Source organism: Ochotona princeps, chromosome 2, assembly GCF_030435755.1.
Source record: "Ochotona princeps isolate mOchPri1 chromosome 2, mOchPri1.hap1, whole genome shotgun sequence".
Classification (NCBI taxonomy): Eukaryota; Metazoa; Chordata; class Mammalia; order Lagomorpha; family Ochotonidae; genus Ochotona; species Ochotona princeps.
In genome coordinates this window covers 88,099,558-88,120,138 of record NC_080833.1, presented here as the reverse complement: position 1 = coordinate 88,120,138, position 20,581 = coordinate 88,099,558, and the positions used below count along the sequence as shown (strand labels likewise).

Here is a 20,581-nt window from a genome sequence, read left to right as displayed (position 1 = left end):
GTGTCTCCTACATGGGTGACAGGGACCCAGGCACTTGGACCATTTTCCACTTCCTTTCTAGCCACATTAGCATAAAACCAGGGAAGAAGTGGAACATTTGGGACTCATACTGGTATTTCTATGTGGGATGTTGGCATCACCAGTGGAAGATTAAACAACTGCACTCTGTGTTTCTGGATACTAAAAAGCAATAAGGAAAAAAAGACACATGTAGCCACTGTTTTGCTAAATGGATTTTATTTGAATTTTATAATTTTGCACCAGTATGGATTGCAATAAATGGATCTTCAGCATAATTGCTAATAGAAAAGTAAGCAGTGCCATCACTTTTAACAGTGACTGTAATTCCTGTACATGTATTGCCACTTTTATCTCCAGAAATGACATCACAATATGTGCCACCAGGAAGACCAGTTTGCAAAGTTGAAGATAATGACCTGTAATATGAAATTTAACAGTTAACTTAAATTAACTAAAAGCGAGAAAGAAAATTTTTTCAGAGATAGAGATAAACCTTACACTATAAAACTCCAGTCAAAGTTTCAATAAGAAACACACACACACACAAAGAACTTTTCAATGTATGCAAAAAGCTTTCTCAAGACCAAAGACAAACTTAGAGAATAACTATCAATTTCATTGTCAGAAGTGAATATCTAAAAACTGAAGAATGAAGAATATCAGTGAAGATTTACGGAAATTGCCACCCTTACATATATATGTAGCACATGTAGTAGATGTTAATACTTAAAATTTGGGTTCATCAGAAATTAAGAAACTACTGGGCATTTTTAATAATTAAATATGAGCCTTTCTTCAAGAAGCTCTTTGTTTTTTAAGAAGCAAAATATAATTTCTGAAAAGAAGGTCACAATTTTGAGTACAAATCTGTCTTGAATAAATTTATTTTTGCTCCACATTTCACAAATAGCAGCAATTCAAGAACTAGCCATAGGTTTTAGTAGTGAAATGAGACAGATTTGAGCATTTATTTATTTATTGGTCAGTAAAATATAATTTAGGCTGGAATGAGCAAATTATGAGTGGAAACTGGGCTTGAATTGAGACATTTCAGTGGCTGGCAAAGAAATCTTCTGAGCTGTAGCTCCATGTGTTGTGACAACTGTACTACAGAATAGGAATGAATCACACTTGAAAGGTAACTATTGAAAAGTTTTAGAACTAAACATTGAAAATCTGGAGCAAATAGCCATAATATACATGTTCCTTACATTCATGCTACAAAAATATTGGTCATGTTCACAAAAATGGATAGAGTATATGAAACAATCAACTTGAATATTGGAGAAAAAGCACCAGAAAAAAACTATTCCAGCGGTGAGCAATACTTTTCCATGACAAAACAATCAGGAATTTTGGGGATTTCACAACCCAATTATCAACCATGTTGTATACTGCAGAGAGAGTGTATGTGTGTGTGTGTGTGTGTGTGTGTCTTTATGTGTATGAACAAGAAACAATATATGTGTCTGTGATATACTGAATAAGCACATAATATTCAGTGATGCATATAACAAGATTCACTTAAAATAGAAAGTCATTACAAAAACAATAGAACAAAAGGTGTAAGAGCCATAATGTCTCTCCCTTATCTTACATCTGTGTTTTCTTAAGCCCTGAATAAATGAACCTACAGATATGAAAAAGCAAGAGAGTAGGAAAAGAAAAATTGTATCAATAGTAAACAAGTTTAAACTGCCATTTCAAATTGCAAAATCCATAACACAAAATTTTAAACTATTACTTTAATTGGTATCTACTTACCAGTCATCATTGTTAAAGACAATGAATCCTTTGTTTCCTCTTCCAAAAGCCACTTGGTTGCTGTTATTGTCCCACCAGTTTTGGAAAGGCTGGCCATCAACTTCATTACGGAAAACGACCATGTTCCTAAAAGCACAGTATCATATAAAGTGTTAATACAGTTATACTTCAACAATTTGATGCCAGTTTCGTTTTAGAAAATATAAGTAAATATTTTGACCTGATTTGACGCCATCGATGCTCACAGACCCAGTCATTGCCACAAGTAGTGTCTGCATTAATAGTTACTTCTTTAGTTACTCCATTATTATTTGGTGGTCCAACCCAATCATTAGTATCCTTAGTTAGGAAAAAAAAACCTCTTATTTTTAGCAAAGATGTATTTGTCTCTTTATTTTCTATTATACCAAACCAAATTTGTCCTGCTTCATGTTTCTGTACACTAACTTTAATTAGAATCCCAACCAATTAGAGAAGCAAACATTTCACTCCCTGAATTTTGCCTATGTTTTTCCCTGATGGAGTCAGAATATTGGTCATATCTCTGAAACAATTCCCGTACCCGTCAAAACTAGAAAACTTGACACTCTTCATTATTAAGATCCCATGTACTACACTGGATTTATACTTAATGAATATTGATTAGCTATTGAATGTAATTTCAAGTAAAATTAAATTTTCCTTCTTTATTGAGAAAAAACATTTAGTAATTCTAAAGCTTACTTGTCCATTCACAAAATTTCTTGTCCAGCGATAGCTTGACATGACTCGTGTGAGTCCATAAGGATGAGCAAGCATAAATCCAACTGCCATTTTATACAGCCTGAAAGTTACAAAATCATATCAGTATAGAATAGAACTTTTATCATTTTCAAAATGCAAATTAAAAAACAGAAAATTTTGTTTCCTACCTAGCATCAAAGAATGTAAGAATAGATGCACCTCCAGCTCCATGTCCTCGTTGATTGTCATGGTTATCCACAAAAACAAGTGCTCTGTCAGAAGGCATGAATCCCCAGCCTTCTCCCCAGTTCCTAGTTAAAAGTGATAATACATAATTACATGCTTTCTTTTATAATAGCTATAGAGCAACAATTGAATATCTATACAACATTGTCACATAAATTCTTTCAATACATTATTATTCTATTAGATTTTTTAATATTCAGGCATTTTTCAAATATGTTTCCTCCTGTATACAGATATGAATTGCTTGTAGTGCATTCATGTTACAAATTTAATATTTAATTAAAATGTAGATGCTTCAGTATGTTGTAAAGAGACCTCAAAATGGTTAGCATCTGTATCACATTATATAAAATAAATAAGTGGGTTATAATGAGCCTTCAATTCTGAATTTTCACAATATAAATTTTTTTATTTTTGATTTTTACACAATTTAAATTTTTAATTACCAAATTAATTGATATAATGTATGCAAAATTTTTAAAATATTTATTTCTTTTTATTGGAAAGCAAGTTACACAGAGAGGACAGAGAGGAAGATCTTCAGTCCACTGAAGCCTCTTCCCTGGAAACTCTTCCAGGTCTCCTCTGTGGGTGCAAGATCCCAAGACTTTGGACAATCCTCAGCTGCTTTCCCAGGTCACAGGCAGGGAGCTGGCTGGGAAGCAGGGCTGCTAGGATTAGAACTAGTGGCCATATGGGATCCCGGTGTGTGCAATGTGAGGACTTTAGCCTCTGAGCTACCACACCGTGCCTTTAATAATATAGTTTTAATATATCATGTATAAAATCATTGCAGTAAACAGGTATATTTATATCACGTGTAGGTAAAAATATATGGATTTTTTTTTTTAATTTCTGGACAAATTTCTTTCTGATTGACATTCTAAAAAATAGAAAGTACTACTTGGAAAGTGGGTAACTCTAATACCTAAAACAATTGACACATTGGTGCTTGTTTAAGATAAGGAGATTCTTAGGAGATTAATATTTGGCTGCTAACACCAGTAGGTCTGTGGAATTACTCAAATAACATATAATACTTTATTTACTTTAGGTAACACATCTTCTCTCCACTCCATCGACGAATAACTGTGCCTAGTTTTGCACCATACTTGAATTCTGTCACACGGCCATTTCCAAAGTACTCACTGCTTGAAATTGCCTCACCACCTAGATCAATTACCTAGCAGAAACAGAAAGAAAAATACGACATAACCTGAGAACTTCAGAGTTTTTGTGGAAAAATTAATATTACCTAGAATATGGCTTTAACCTGTGTTATTTTAATTGTTCAAAATGGTTATCTTTATAAGATTATTGACTTTTTGATAAAATATTTGCTACAATCTTGAAAGAAACATAATTACAAGATATTCTGCTGTGCCGAGAGAACACTGACATAACTCAGTCTTCCACATAAATGGTAAAAATAGTTTAAAATAACACAGCACTAGTTATTTGACAACATTCCTCAATATTTGATAAATATTATTTCATTGATAACTTGACACAGGTCACAAAGACTAAAAACACTGTTGGCCATTTTCTTTATGTAAAAAAAAATATTAACAGAAAAGTTAGTAAAGTTACGTAAAACAACACTAAGGTTAATAGTTGTATAGCCATAATTTAAACTCGGGTACACTAGCTTGAACAATAGCTACGTAATTCTCCGTGTTTCATAAAGTTATCGGGGGACTTTGTAGCCTAGATAGATTGTTTGTACACCCATTAAACCTGTGTGCTAAAGAAGCAGATGTGCTCTGTCTGAAGAGTTGAAAGAACACTACTGTACATTTATGACTTCTTCACTGACTTACATATAGTGTGTATTTAATTAAACCTGTCATCCATTTTCTAATGAATATGATTCCATTTTATATTAACATATAAGCATTGACATACCTCTTGGAAAATGAATGGCCTGCTTCCTGAAGGGAACCACTTTGTGTTTAGATTGTTTAGTTTATTCAAAATTGCCTTTATGTCTCCCGGCCACATATGCTTGCTAGCATCAAGTCTGAACCCTGCTACACCAATGTCAATGAGGCGGTTCAAGTACGCAGCAATTGTGGAACGCACATAATCTTTCTCCAAGGCAAGATCGAGAAGCCCAGTCAAACGACAATCTCTGACCTGTTAAGGTAAAAGGTTTCAATGCATAAAATGTTGTGTTTCACCTGAGAATCTGACATTTAATCCAAATTCACCAACAGACTGTTCAGTAATTTCTTCTTTACATTGGGCACCATGGATATTTCTTTAACTTTTTTCCTAATATAAAACTGAAAAATGTAAAAAATAAAATAGATCAGATATTGAAATGGGTATAATTTTTTGAAAACTGATTTGAGCTTGTATTTTTAAAAAACAGTCAGACTTGGTAATGTATATTCTCAAAGAATCTCCACTCAGTCTGAATAGAGTTCAATAAGCTACATGTATAAATTAACATACAGATAATACTTTATTTGTATTACCAACTTTTGAAAAATTACCTGAGCACTGTCTTGATAGCTTTCAATGCCTCCACTTGAAGTCCGACATTTACCATCATTAAAATCCCAGCCAGAGTATGGAACTGCTGGAAAATCCCTGTTTTGAGCATTGAAGTAACTTCCACAGGTGCTGTGTGTTCCTGCGCCTCCACCTTCACCACACATATGATTAATTACGGCATCCACATAAATACGGACCTGAAAAAGCAGAGTTTCCACTCCAATTTGACTTCCAAGCAGATAAAAATCTGACTACTGTTGATTAAAGTTTATAGCATACTAACAAAATGCAATAATATTCCTGTTATAAAATTTCTACTGGAAGAAAACTGAGGCATAAGAGGGAACTAATAGTTTGACAGACCAGACGCTGTCGTAATGTTGAAGGAGAGAGTATAGTTTTGGGAAGTTCTTCCAGAGAAAGAAATTAGCCTTTCTCATGTACTCAGTATTTGAAAAGAATGTAGTAATCGTTATTTACTGCTCATTAAAGAGGGAAAGTGTTTGCTACATAAAAAATCCACGTAGAAGACGACCTGAAATTTTGGACAGAGACATACGTCATATAAAAATGACAGCAATGATAGTAACTGAAATCCAATTCCTAACAAGAAATGCTATTTTTCAGAAAATGTTCAAGCTTCATAAATGAATTGTGCTTTAAGCTTTAATTTATCTCATCTTTAGTAAATTGCACCCACAAAAAGATTTATGAAGGTTGAATACAATGTAATATGAATATTGAGTTACAGCTAATGTATGAAGTAAAATTTTAAAATTGAAAATATAGAAAATTTTCCATTGCAAAGAGCAAGAGACACAGCAAAATTATTTTCCTACATAATATTTTTAAATGAAATTTTAATTCACTTACACCAACATTGTTACATCTAGTCACCATGTCTTTGAATTCATCTTCATTTCCAGATCTTGAGCATAATTTATAGCTAATTGGTTGGTATCTTTCCCACCAGGGTCTAAAAGGACTGGTAACTATAATGTTTTCATTGGGTGGAGAGACCTAAGATAAATATTAAAAGAAATATCAATAAGTACCAATGGTTTTTAAATTGTATATTATTTGATATACTATAAAATAGTCAATAATGCAAAGCTATTTCTGAAATTTTATCCAGCTGCATTTTTTCTTTTAAAAAAGTATTTGTTCCAAGAAACTGTTGAATTGAGCTGGACCATAAGATGCTGGACTCTATGCATGGCACATGCTTGCAATGAAAGTAACAAGACTGGATTTGAACTATAATACTGCAATAAGGTGGAGCAATCCACCATGGGAGAAGGGCATGGGGAGGGGATGGGGGAATATCAGAGCCTATGATACGATGTTATAAAATGAAATGCAATAAAAATATATATATATATAAATAAAAAGCATTTGTTTATTTACTTATATGAAAGGCAGAGATACAGAGGAATCTCCCATCACTGGTTCACTCCCCAAATGGTTACAGCAGCCAGGGCTAGGCCAGGCTAATGTCAGGAACGATATTATTATTCCAGATCTCTCACATGGTCACAAAGGACCAAGTACCTGAGCAATCTTCTGATCACTTCCTAAATTATCAGCAGAAATCAGGCTCTGAAGTGGAGCAACAAGGACCAGAACTGGCACCCAAATGGGATGCTAGCATCAAAAGCTGCAGTTTAACTCACTAGCTCACAACAATGGCCCTTACAGCTGCACTTTTCAATAGCTAATTGCAGTATTAATAACATAATAAACAAAATTAAAGTTACCAACAAAACCAAGTAACTTTTTATCTACAAAAGCATGTTTTTATTAAGATTTTTATTTTACTTGAAATTGGAGTTACATAGAGACAGATCTTCCATCTGGCAGCTCACTTCCATCTGACAGTTCACGCTTCAAATTCCTGGAAAGGCCAGAGCTGGGCCCATCTGAAGCTGTGAACCAAGGCTCTTTCCAGATCTCACAAGTGGGGCCTTGGGGCGAGAGACTAGGTCAATCCTTTGCTGTTTTCCTATGCCATTAGCAGGAAGCTTGCTTGGAAGTGGAGCAGCCTAGAGTAAAATCAATACTCATAGAGGATACCAACACTACAGACAGTAAATTAGTCAGCTACACTACTTTGCTGGACACCCCAAACACTTTTAGAATACATCTGTGTAGAACATTATCCTAGTTTTTTATCTAAATGCCACATACACAGCCCACTCTGCAATTTACCTTATGAACAAAACTCACCTGAACCCCTCCAAATCCATAGGGAGCCAAATATCGTTCACATTCTTTCGCAATATCAACCCAGCGCCACTCAAACAGATGGACAATAGATGTCCGTCCCTGTTGGGTATGTGGGCTATATTGAGCCCAGCAGAACCCAATGGCAGAAAGCAACAGAAAGAACCTCATTTTGCTTTCAAGTGATCTATATTCCTTCTAGGAACTATTTATATTCCTGTAAAAGTACACATTGCAAAGTAAATGTTAACAAGGATAAATACTTGAAGCACAAGTTATTTATTCATTACCTTAAAAAAGAATATCAGTAATAATGCTCATGCAACAGCTGAGAAATGTTTATAAAATCTCCCAGGAAAAGAAGCTAAATGACCTCATGGAACCACTTTTTTTTTTCTTATTCAGGGAATACTGACATTTTCAAACATCTGCTAATAAACATATCTGAAAAGTAATTATTTATGTATTATTTAATTAGAATTAGATAGTTTCATGTCCTTCACAAATAGAAATAAAGTAACAATAAAAGACAATGGAATTTATACTCTAAATTTTGCTTTAACTATTGATTTAGCACAATGATACAAAAGAAATAGAATAATCTGTTCAAATCTGTTTGCCACGCTAACACCAAATTTTAGTTATTAAAAATGTATACATTATTATTGAGGAAAGTACTTGGAATTGAAATGTATTTAAAACAGAGAGAAATCATTATTGCCCTACATCAAATCATGTGTTTAATATTGGGGCTGTTGCAATGGAGTTTGTGGTGATGGTGGTTGTTTTCTCCCCATTGTCACATACTGCTTGTACCTATGAAGAAAATAAATAAACATTCACATCCCTGTTCCTTTTTTGATGTAACTAAAATCTTAGGAAATAGCAATGTAGATAAGAAAGACTGTCCCCTCTGAGATTAATTTACAGTGCAGAATAAAAGTGGATGGGAGATCTGATAGATGAGCTTTATCATGGTCCAGGAAAAGAAGTGAGTGACTTAAACCAGGGCTTAGATGAGACATATTTGATAGATACAGGAGGTCAGTGGTTTATGTCCAAATTAACACTGGAAATGAGATAAAGAAATAGTAAGGAGATAATTTGGTTTTCAAGGTATTTGTTGTAGTCAGGAATACTTTGGAAGCACCAGCTTTGGGGAAAGTGTTTCAGGAAAGCAATTGTCTTTAATTATTCTTCTACCATTCGTTTTCTAAAATAACTGTTTATTTATTTAGAAAGGGATCACAATAAGAGAGAGGGAGAGGCAGGTCTTCCATCTGCTGATTCACTCACAAAAATGTGGCAATGACCAGATAAGTTCCAGGATGAGCCACAGCCAAGACTTCTATTGTGGTTTCCCATGCAAAGACACAAGCAAATGCACCATGACTTATTGCTGTTCTAGGTACATTTACAGGGAAGTGAAATGGAAACATAACTGCCAAACTAATACATGGGATGTGGTGTTGCAAGTGGTAGCTTAATGTAGTGTTGCACAATACTAGCCCCATTGTATCAATCTTTTAATTTACTTCATTCTATCAGTCTTGATGCCCTACTTTGGTCCTTCATGAACCAATTATCCATTGCATAAATATAAGCTCATCAGATCATCTTATTCTACATACCATTTCACACCTACATGACATACCAAGTGGTTTTCTGCATCCTACAGTCCACCTCCAATGTTCTTGTGCACCTGGAAACTACTTCTCCTCCCATAATCAGTTTGAGCAACAATTTTGCAGAGGCAGAAATTAAATGTTTTGAACCCAAATTCTGCAATGGTATACTGTATGCAAGGAAGAAATCAGCCAAAAGTTTAAGGTCTCAGATGCAGGTGTTGTTCTTAAGATAAAGAGTGGATGTTGGATAACATTAGGAAGAGACATCAGCCAACAGAAAAGGATGGAGCTGACCAGTGACAGATGTCTGAGAGTGGGGAAAGTAGTACTGCATTGACACAAATCTGTGGCTTGCAAGGGCAGCACCTCAACCAGCAGCCAAATGCCCTGTTATTCTCTCTCTGGGCATGTAGTGATCCAACTGAGAACCTACTGGCTGGAATAGTGATTACTCAATAAACAAAAGTCCCACAGGTAACTCTTTGCTTTATCATTATGTGTCACCACCCCCCTCTTCAAAGCATGGTTCATGCTGCACAAATTGCAATAATTTTTTTGAAGATCATTATATTCTCAGACAAGTCAATAACTCTCCTACTGTATAACAGCTTTTGAAGTAATGTAACATTGTTAAAGCTTATTTGATTCATGTTGCACATTTATTCTAAACAATTAAATGTTTATATGCCTACCATTGGGCAAAGCTTCTTAAAAGTAGATTTCAAGTCTAATATTCTCTTGGGATAGCAAATGGTCATCATGACCTTTGAGATACCCAAAAGATAGACAACATTCAAATTGTAGTTTGCAGGTATTGTATAAGAAAAATAGTATAACACAGGTTACCTCTTAATTGATTTTTTTGTAATAGATGAAGACTTTGTCAGAAATTGTGCAATACATTCAATCTCAATCATTGCAGCTACTATGTAATTATGGAAGAACTAAGCCCAAGCAGGATTGAGAAAATTGACTGTTTATATGCTAAGTTTCAAAGCCAGAATGTGAATACAGATCTGACTAAAACTCAATATTATCTATGTTATGCTACCATTTCTCCTTGCACGTTAGAATTCTGATGTCCAATGTGATAACCACTAGCAAAAACTGACTACAAAGCAGTTTAAATATAGTGAGCATACTACGAATGTAAAATGCATTCTGAATTTCAGATATGGCAGTATATAGGATATAAAAATTAATGATTTTATAATGCTTCATCAAAATATTAAGTTAGATAATGTGATTTGTTATTTTTGTAGCTTATATTAAGTCAGATAATTGATGTATACACCAAAATTAACAAAAACCCTTAAGTAAATTATATAAACACTGTGTGAAGAGAGTAACGAGAAATGTGTTTCAAGATTTAATTTAAAATATTTTTGAGAGATGGAAACATGCAAATCTAAAATTAACTGGAAGAATAAATTTACCTTTAATAAAAAGAAATAAGATGAAGTTTCTTTTAAGAAAAACAAAATTACCAAAATTGGAAAAGTATAAAGAGTATAACGAGAAATCATACAGTATTTTAGAACCAACACCTAATTGTGAGCCATGAAAGTTAATAAAGGGCATGGATATTGACGACATTCAAAGTCAAGTAAAAGAGAATGGACTCTCATTTGAGAGATTTAAGAAACTATTGGAGAGATGTGTGTGTTTGTGTGTGTGTGTGATGGATTAAAAGATAGAGCTATCTGACATAGAAATACTGGAATACTTCTCCACAAGCAAAGAGTAGCATAAAAATCTGTGTGTAAAACAAAGATGGACTCCCAAGGACACTGTTAAATGTATCTTAACAATAGGATGCTGGACACTCTGCCATTGTCCATACCTACAATGTTAGGATATACGTGGTTTTTTTTTTTTTTTAATGAATTTTATTTTATTTTTTAAGATATTTATTATTGTTGTTATCATTTTATGATACAGTTTCATATTCCCTTATCCCCTCGCCAGTTCCCTTCCCCCCAGTTCCTCTATATCATTACTAACATATAGTTCTTCATACTCACTCCTATGTCCATCATTGCGGGCATGGACAATGGCAGAGAGTCCAGCATCCTGTTATCAAGATACAGTAAACAGTTTCATTGGGAGCCCTTCTTTGTCTGGAAGTAGAAATGCATACTACATTGTATCCTCACATCTGGATGTTAGTCTCCATTTCACAGCTACCCTACATCCCCTCAAATGAAAAGTCATAATACAAAATCAACAATAGAAAGAAAAATAGAAATTTACAATGCCATGAAGTTAAATGACATATTACTAGATATGACAGTCTCCATTACACAACTACTGTACATCCTGTTAAATGAATATTCACAAAACAAAATCAACATCAGGGAGAAAAAAGAAATTAACAACACCAAGAAGTTAAATAACATGCTACTAAATGACTAACATGTAGCTAAATAAATGAAAATCAAGAACCTTCTTGAAGAAAATGATGCCACTGTATGATCTACAAGTCATTGAATGATTTAATCAGAAGAAAGTGTTTTGAAGAGATGAAACCAACAGAAAATAACAAAACCCATGTGACATAGTTTTCGCTGATCTTCGTTGGAGTGTGTCTCCTCCGGACAATAAGCAGATGGGTTTTGTTTTTTAATCCAGTCTACTAATCTACGATGTTTGATTGAGCTTAAGCCATTTACATTCAGAGTTTAATATACATGGGTGTTACTTTGGTCCTATCATTTTAGGAATGGGTTGTTCATTGGTTTAGTCTTCTGTGGTCATTTTACTGGGATGTTCTTCCCATTTGCCTTTGGTTTTGGTAGGTGCTATTCCTCTTCTCTGTCAAGAGAACATCTTGAAGTATCCTTTGTAGGGTAGGTTTAAAACAGGCAAATTCTTTTAGCTTTTGTTGACTGTGGAAGAATTTTATTTCATTTCCAAAGACAAAAGAAAGCTTTGCTGGATATGTTATGCTAGGCCAACAATTTTTTTCTTTTAGAATCTGGAATATGTCACTCCATTCTCTTCTTGTCTGTAAAGTTTCCTGTGAGAGATCTCCTGTGAGTTTAATAGGCATTCCATTATATGTCAATTGATTTTTTTCATGTGCACATTTAAGGATCTTTTCCTTATGTTTGATTGAAGAGAACTTGATGATCATGTGTCTTGGTGAAGATCACTTTTGTTCAAGTCTGTTGGGAGTTCGGTGCCCCTTGTGGAACTTGTTTCCCAATTCTTTCTCTAGATTAGGGAAATTTTCTTTTATTATTTCATTGAATACATTTGCAAACTCAGCTTCTCTTTCTGCACCTTCTGGGACTGCCATAACTCTTATATTTGGCCTCTTAATAGTGTCTCAATTCTTGAATACTTTTTTTGGCCTGATCCAGCTCTGTTTCGAGCTTTTTGTTTGCTTCCCCTTAATGACAGGAAATATCTTCCAATTCTGACATTCTTTCTTCTGCTTGCTTCATTCTATTTTGGAGATTCTCCACTGTACTCTTAATTTGCTCTACTGTGTTCTTAATTTCTGATATACCAACCTTGATTTGCTTTATTGCTTCCTTAAATTCTTTGAACTCTTACATGAGCTTCTTATTGTTGATCAGAAGCTTTAAAATGAGTCTTATGGATTCTATGTGCCCCATTTTCTCGATGTCTTCCTCAGTGAGCTCTGAGGTTGGCAATGGGTTTTGCTCCTTTGTAGGGGAGTTTTCAGTAATATTGTGCCTTTGTCTCTTCTTTTGCTCTTGGTCATTGTACTTTTGGTTAGCAGAGTCTTCTCCTTGGGGCAGTTTTCTAAGCTGTGTCACCAGCAGGTCTACAATGAGACTTTACTTATTGCGGTTGGTACACAACTTTTTGCTTGCAGCCACTTGTGCCACAACCTCCAGCGAGTTCCAGGTCTGGGTTCTTACATCAGATTTCCACCATGGTCTCTACAGCCCCAGCTCTTGTCTCACCACGCTCCACCTCCTGTGATACCATGCTGAGGCTGCACTGTTGTCTCTGCAACGTTTCTTTCACTTCCGGTTGGAGCAGGTCCCAGGATTAGGGAGACACCAGGTGTCCTATATAATTAGGTTGTTGGTGGCGCTGATCTTGCTGGAACCTGTTGGACGTTAGGTCTGGGTGCCACACGGACCTATTTTTACCCATACGGTGCCACAGTGAGTATTATTTTCCTGCGGAACCAGTCCAAACACGGACCTCACAAGTTCTCGCAAGATCAGCACATGCACAGTTCGCTATTGTCCCCTGCAGTCCCAAAGCTATTGCCACAGTGTCCAAAATGGCGCCTGATATACAACCACTACAGTTCTTGATCTGCTGGCCCTCAGATCCGAGGGCTATCCAGACCTTCCCTGGGTGGAATCCGTAGAATGCCACGTCGTTGCAGTTCACTGAGACAGAAAAGAGTTCACTCCCAGCTCAGCGCATGCTCCGTCCCTTCCCTTGCCCTTTCCTCCTTATGCAAAATGGCGCCCAATTCAGCTCTAAGGGGCTGACTGGACTATGGAATCCACTCTGTTCTCGCACTGCCCGTCTGAGATCTGCTGCTCTGTGTCTGCTCCTGGTCAAATCAAACGTACCAGTAGAACAGACAGTTCTTTATCTGGGTTCACCACCCAAGCTCCCAGTGAAAATCCCTTCCCACCTGGTTGCTGGTGGAGTGCAGGATGCTGGTGGAGTTCAGATTCCCCGTGCTGGAGTATCAGTCTCTGCAACACCACACTGTTGTGTCAGCTGCTTTCCTGTGTCTGTCAGTCTCCAGGTACCCCTCTGCTGTTGTTCTGTCCCTTCCTATTTCCTGAAATACGTCCTCTCTGCTTCAACCTTATTAAATGTTTTTCCGTCTGCATAAACATGTCCTTACCCTATTCCGCCATCTTGATTCTTCCAGGAAATACTTAAATAGCAGAATGATGGACTCATGCCTGCTTGTAAAGGATTATATTATTGCAATGAGATAAGGGAAATCTATGTGGGGTTGGGAGCTTGGGGAGGGGGAAGAGAAATCCCAGAGTCTATGAAACTGTATCACAGTATAATAAAATAAATAAAATTTTTTAAATATACATGTATATAATAAAAAATAACTATAATCCTACTCCTAAATGCTAGCAAGACAAGCCCAACATTAAAATGCAGGTAAACATTTAATTAACATATTTTAGTTCTTCCTGTATTTGGTAATTACAGAAAAAAATCATTGAAAGTAAAAAGGTATAATGCATTGTAAATAAAACATATATAGAATATTTTTTAAAAACCTTGAAAATTAGGAAAGCATGGTAGATAGTCACAACAAGGACCACCCATTAAGAACAATAATCAAAATCTACATCTCTGTGAAATCTTTTCACGTATAGACAAACGGATTTCCTTGTGACTTTGTTCTATCGAGCAAGGTGTCTATAAGTAAGACAGAAACAGAAGCTGGAAAGGCTTTGAAAAAGGAGTTACTCTCTAGAACCTGATACCATTATAATTTAAATCTAACTTTGATAAAACACAAGGTGAATAGGGCTAGTTGTATATTAGAATAGTTGTCCCGCTTTCTGAGTTGACCAACCACCTAGTAGTAGCAGAAATACTGGCTACCCAAGGCTAAATAGCACAACTATGAGAAATAAGCTTTTGTTACTATTCCCCAACAATTCATAATACAGACAGAAGAAACACAATCAATTTGGCCTTCACTGTCTCCCTAGGAAAAGCTCATTCATCAGACATAAGTAAATAAAGACAAGAAAGAGTCAGAGCAGACTATAATTTGAAGTTGCGTGTGTGTGTGAAAGAAAGTCTTTATCACCAGCGGTGCAATTTAAGGAATGTTTGGTTTAGGAACTGATATGGAGAGCACACTGACTTTGAGATATCACTTCTAAAACCAAATGAAAAGTATAAAGTAATAATTAACAAAACAATATGTATGAGGAAAGAAGTAAAGAGGCTTGGGAATTTTCAACAAAGCAATGATAGTCTGAGAGATGGTACAAAAGCTATGACAACTGATTTAGCAGAGGCATTGAACAAAACAGATGCAATCTGCAGTATTACAAGCCAATGCACACTGGTACATATCAGGCCTAGGGAGCTGAATCCTTGGACTTCCTGCAAGGGAGAAGATGAATACAAAGTCTCTACTTTGGAAAAAATTCATGGGTTTATATAATTATGAGATAGAGAGAATAGGAACAAGAGGATAAATGAGTGAAGAAAGAATCTCACTTCTTAAGAAAGATTGTTGAATCAAAGAGTGAAGGAAAAGTTTTTAAGAAGTGAAGGGAAGTGCTTGATATAAGTGAGCATTAAATTAGAGACATTGACCAATACAGGATAATCTTGGGAAGAGCTGAAATAGAATGGGACAGCCACAATGGTGTAGCAGGGATCTTCAGTCTGTGAGAGCTGGTATCTCATTTGAGCACCAGTTTGTGTCTTGGATGCTCAACTTCAATCCAGTTCTTTGTTTATGGCCGGAGCAAGCAGCAGAGATGGCTCAAACCATTGGGCTGCTACACCTACAAGGGAGATCCACAAGAAGCTCATGGCTTCATATCACCACAGCTCTGGCTGTTGAGGCCATTTGGAGAGTGAATCAGCTAATGGAAGATTTCTCTGTCTCTACTCTCTGTAAAAATCTGCCTTTCGGGCTCGGCACGACGCCTAGTGGTTGGGGCCTCGCCTTACACATGTCGGGTTCCCATATGGTCACCAATTCCAGTCCGGGCAGGCCCTGCTTTCCATCCAGCTTCCTGCCTGTGGCCTGGGAAAGCGGTCAAGGACGGCCCAAGGCCTTGGGACCCTGCACCAGTGTGGGAGACCTGGAAAAGCTCCTGGCTCCTAGCTTTGGATTGGCTCAGCTCCGGCCGTTGCAGTCACTTGGGGAGTGAACCATTGGACGGAAGATCTTCCTGTCTCTCCTCCTCTCTGTTTATCTGCCTTTCAAATAAAAATAAATACATCTTTTTTTTTTTTCAAATCTGCCTTTTAAATAATAAATAAATCCTTTTTTTTTTTAAATGGGGGGGGGGGTAAGGCTGAAAAGAAAGGTATTGTTTGAATGTTACCCTTAACTCAAAGTTCCAAAGGCTGAAATGCTATGGCTAAAAAAATCTTAGGATTCAGAAAAACTGTAATATACATCCTCACTATTTCTATTTGTCATGTGTTTAAGGCTGGAAAGAAATTGTTTTGAATGTGTCTATGAACTAGAAAAAAATAGCATGAGGAGTTCACAAAAGTTCTTGGAACATCCATATTAGAAAAAAAAGTTATTCCTGGTGTTCAGAATTATTTTGCAGCAAAGAAATCTTATCTTTCAATTCCATTTTCTCTAAGACATTTTAGAAAAACATTTGTAGGTAATTCACAAAAGTTATAATCATGACCAAACAAATTAATGCAAACAAACGTGTTATCTCAATATGTCAATACAGTATAGTTCAATAATTTGGTTGTTCTAACTTTATCATGACTCCGCTATTAATTTCACTGTTCTTTTCACATGGGTATTAATCCATGTGCTCTTACCACATTTACTAAACAGTCACCTCTCGACCATTCTTTCACTTCTTCCAACTTTCTAATAATACATTCTACTTTTCATAATTATGCTCATATTACTGAGGAAGACAGGTAGAGGTAAGGAACCAGCAGTACTTCCCATGTGTAATTTTTCTGCATCTTTTCTGTTTTCTTTTTGCCATCACCCCTTTTCCTTTTGTCTCTGCTTCTCTCCCTGCCTGTATTACTCTCCCTTTCACTTCCTAGCTGTCCTCTTTCTTTTCTTCCTTTTTTCTTTCCTTCATCCTCTCTCCTTTTTACTTAATTCCTCCCTACCTCCCTCCTTTTTTCCTTCTTTCACAAATTAGAATTTCTAGTAGTTTTGAATACGTATGATCAGTAAACTGAACTATTAAAGAAAATCAGTGTTTCTCACAAGTGCATTTAGATATTTTCAAAATAAGGAGTAATTAGCAGATCTAATTATTTTTAGATTCACTTTATATTAACATTACAAGATACACAGAAATATGCAAACAAAGTGTCAGGCATCATTGCATATTTTCTAATTTACTCTTGATTTCCACCAAAAAAAGTGTTATAAAGAGCCACAATCTCATAGCAAAGGTATTAAAACAACAAAAATACATGTATGTATTCTTTATCATGTAAAACCAGATAATAAAGCTTTGATGTTTTTGCCATCATAAGCAAAATAAAAAGTAAATAATCAAAATTATTACATTCATTTCTTGGAATAGTTATCTTTAAACAGTTCTCCACAAAGGAACTATCAAAGCTATTAATAGTAATATCAATGATGTGTTTATTCCCTGCAATATTCTATAAAGAAGAAATTTTCCTTTAAAGATTTATACTTACTAAACATGTCAAATGAAAAATCTTAGAAATTCCATAAAATTATAAAACAGAACATTTTGGAATATCCTACAAAAAGCAATATTCCTAAGGGAATATTTATATTTGAAGTATAAATAAATTATTTACAGTGTTAAAAACAAAATTATACTAACTCAAAAGTACTAGGTATGGTGTTCTCAAAAGATTTCTCTCCATTCCACATACTATTGAAGGGATCTGTTATTTAATGTTCACAATATGAATGACACAGTAAGACAAAAACTGTAGTGTAAATTCAGCATTTATCAACACATTGAGTAATAAATATTTAGCAATAGTACAAACTTTTCTGCAATCAATCCAAAGCCAGATTTACAAAAAGTAAAAGAATACTACCAAAGTATTAAGTAAGAAGTAATAATCTCTGTAAAATTTGCAGGTCTTACTATAGCTTCCTTTCTAAACACACACACAAACACACACACACCTTTTTTTTACAAAAATCCTTTGCTCTTCCTACAGCCAGCCTCAGATCTGTTGCAGATAGTATTTTTTTAAACATCGAAATAAATTAACATGGATTAAGAAAAGACAAGCCATTCATAATTCATAACTATTTAGTCTATATATATATCTTCCATATAAATTTTTAGAGCAAATACGTAATAATGCTGCCAAGTTGTTATGATATTTTTCAACTCACATCTGTACATACTATTTTATCATATTTATCTCCAAGTGTAATGACAGGTTTTTCTATTTTTCTAGTTTCAAACATTCTGACGTTTCAAATTAATTTTCATTGTAAATTTAATCAAGTTAATGGTTTGTCTTGGTGGAAACAATTCCAATTCTCAAATTGACATTGTATTACGAACACTTTTTTTTAAAAAAAAAGAGTAATGCTGCCAACCTCCGACAAACAAAAATAAAATTCAGAAGGAAAATAGACATGTCTCAAGATAAGTCATATGTGAAGGTTACAGGGAAAAATGCAAAGATAATCAAACTTGTCTAACAAATCATCAAAATCGGAGAAACATTTGAGCTCAGACACGTTTCCAATGTTGGCAGTACATTTTCTTCTGCTCGACTGATACATGAGTTGTCAACAAACCTAAAATAGATCGTAAAACTCTGAGCAGCATCAAATCATATGACAGAAGTCACTTATATCAAGACAAAAAAAAAAAAGGAGGGCGGGGATGCTTACATGACACATAATGAAAAATTAACTTACCTCACCCACTTCTATAAATCAGCAGTCTTCCCAACTCACAGTGTCATGCTTTTCAGTCGTTCAATAGCAAATGTCGCACTGTTCTGAGTTTGCTTTCTTCATAGGTGGAAAAATCATGAGGGATTCAGGATTTATACGTTTTCTATAACCTCTTCTTTGACCTATGCACTCCTACAGCACTGCTCCAATTCTCCAAACATAATATGTTCAGTTTAAGCTGCGCTTCACAGTGACGCCATTTGGAAGCAGCACTTTCATTTCATTGGTAAGCTGCTGTCTCTGCTGCTTGCTCAATGCTGCTGTCCTATCACGTCTTCCCATGACACTGGGTCTCTTCAGGTTTGCTTTCTTTTTCTCAATATCCTCTCTCCTCCTCTCAGCCAATACTTATTTTTTCTCAAGCATCTATATCAAAATGTGAGAAAAAATTGCTAAAATAATCTTTTAAAACAGAGATTAGAATATTAGTAAGTCAATTAATTAAATGACTTAAACTTACCATTTTAATTCTAGGCTTTGCCATTTGCTGTGACAAATCATAGAGAAAACTTAAATATGTAGATTTTATCTGAGAATAACAGTAATATGACTAATATTTTTAAAAAGTCAATAATAATATGTGTTGAGGGGTTTTCTATCCCATTTTCACACTTTGACTCTGATCACACTCACATTCTGAAACAGAATTATGAGTATACATATTTTATAAGGTGAGGAGATGGAGGTACTGGACAAATACATGATAAAAATATAACTTATACAAAAGTGTTTTTTTAATCCATGAACTTATACTTAGCTAATATGAATATATTTAGAAGATTGTGGAATACAGGTTGTTTCTTATTTTTTAAGAGATCACTGAAAATTGTGTCTTATTTTTATGTAACAGTTTATTTCTGACATCATATTTACACACAGAAATATCTTACAAATATTTGGATTTGCCTCCTGTAGGTGAGTCACATACCTCTGACCTGTTGAATGTTTATGTGATTTGCTTCAATAGTAAAATGGACCAGATATAAGATATTTTACTGTCTTTTAGATGGCTTAAATATGTGTCAGTGAAGGCTTCAGTCATGCATTGCCAAGACATCAATAGGAAATATACCCTTGTTGATGTTAGTGGAATACAGCACAGATCCTACGCCATTGCTTGAAATGGGCACATCTCAGGAGTACCTTTCCCCCCCCAACTCTTAACTTCCTGTTAATGTGCACCCTTGGAGGTGGAAATTGATGGAAACTGGCACCACATAAGTAACCAAGATGAGTTGCTGGTTCATGGTTTCAACCTGGCATAGCCCCAGTGCTTGTGGGTATTTGTGAACTGAACGAGCAGGCCAAGAATCTCTATTTCTGTCTGTCTATTCTTCTCTTTCAAATAAGTAAAAATCAATAAATGAAAAATGTTTGAAGTAACAAAAATTTTCCATGGTAAGTATTTGAAAAAAAAAATCAGTTCAGGCACATATTTGGCACCATACTATTTCTTAGCAAAATTAATGATTAATTATATTTCTATAAATTGTGAAAGCAATTTCAAAAATGCAAGTGTTAGACTAAGATAATATACTTGTAATATATGACAAAAATTATAAGAACTTGAAAAGAACATGAAGAATTAGTAAGGAGAAAAAGCTGGGGCACTTCACTAGGCTTACTTAGCTCCCACTTAGAACGCCCCCTGCAGGTCCATATCAAAATGTTTAGGTCCAAGTTCTGGCTCTTATCTATTTCAACTTCCTGCTAATTCACATCCTCTGTGGTAGCAGGTAATCCTCAAGTACATGGGTCCTTACCACCCACATAGTTAGTTCGGACTGAGTTCCAGACTTCTGGATGCCCCTGGAGCAGCTCCAGTTACTGAGACTCTCTCTCTTGCTCT

General features: G+C 35.2%; 1 protein-coding gene across 3 annotated transcripts; it reads right to left on the bottom strand.

The window, feature by feature from the left end:
- Positions 1–218: 218 nt before the first annotated feature.
- On the bottom strand, positions 219–18,925 carry LOC101532276 (pancreatic alpha-amylase). 3 transcript variants are annotated; one of them, XM_004581997.3, is made up of 11 exons: positions 18,694–18,925; positions 7,480–7,693; positions 6,127–6,273; positions 5,253–5,450; positions 4,660–4,890; positions 3,804–3,937; positions 2,697–2,819; positions 2,509–2,608; positions 2,006–2,124; positions 1,786–1,911; positions 219–437 (listed from the first exon to the last, which is right to left on the bottom strand). In XM_004581997.3, the coding sequence occupies exons 2-11, from the start codon at positions 7,645–7,647 to the stop codon at positions 248–250; spliced, it is 1,536 nt and encodes a 511-aa protein (XP_004582054.2). In that variant the 5' UTR covers positions 7,648–7,693; positions 18,694–18,925; the 3' UTR covers positions 219–247. The 3 variants fall into 3 exon arrangements, with proteins under 3 accessions (XP_004582054.2, XP_058515706.1, XP_058515707.1); XM_058659723.1 differs by lacking the exon at positions 18,694–18,925 and adding an exon at positions 18,509–18,535; XM_058659724.1 differs by lacking the exon at positions 7,480–7,693.
- Positions 18,926–20,581: the final 1,656 nt, after the last annotated feature.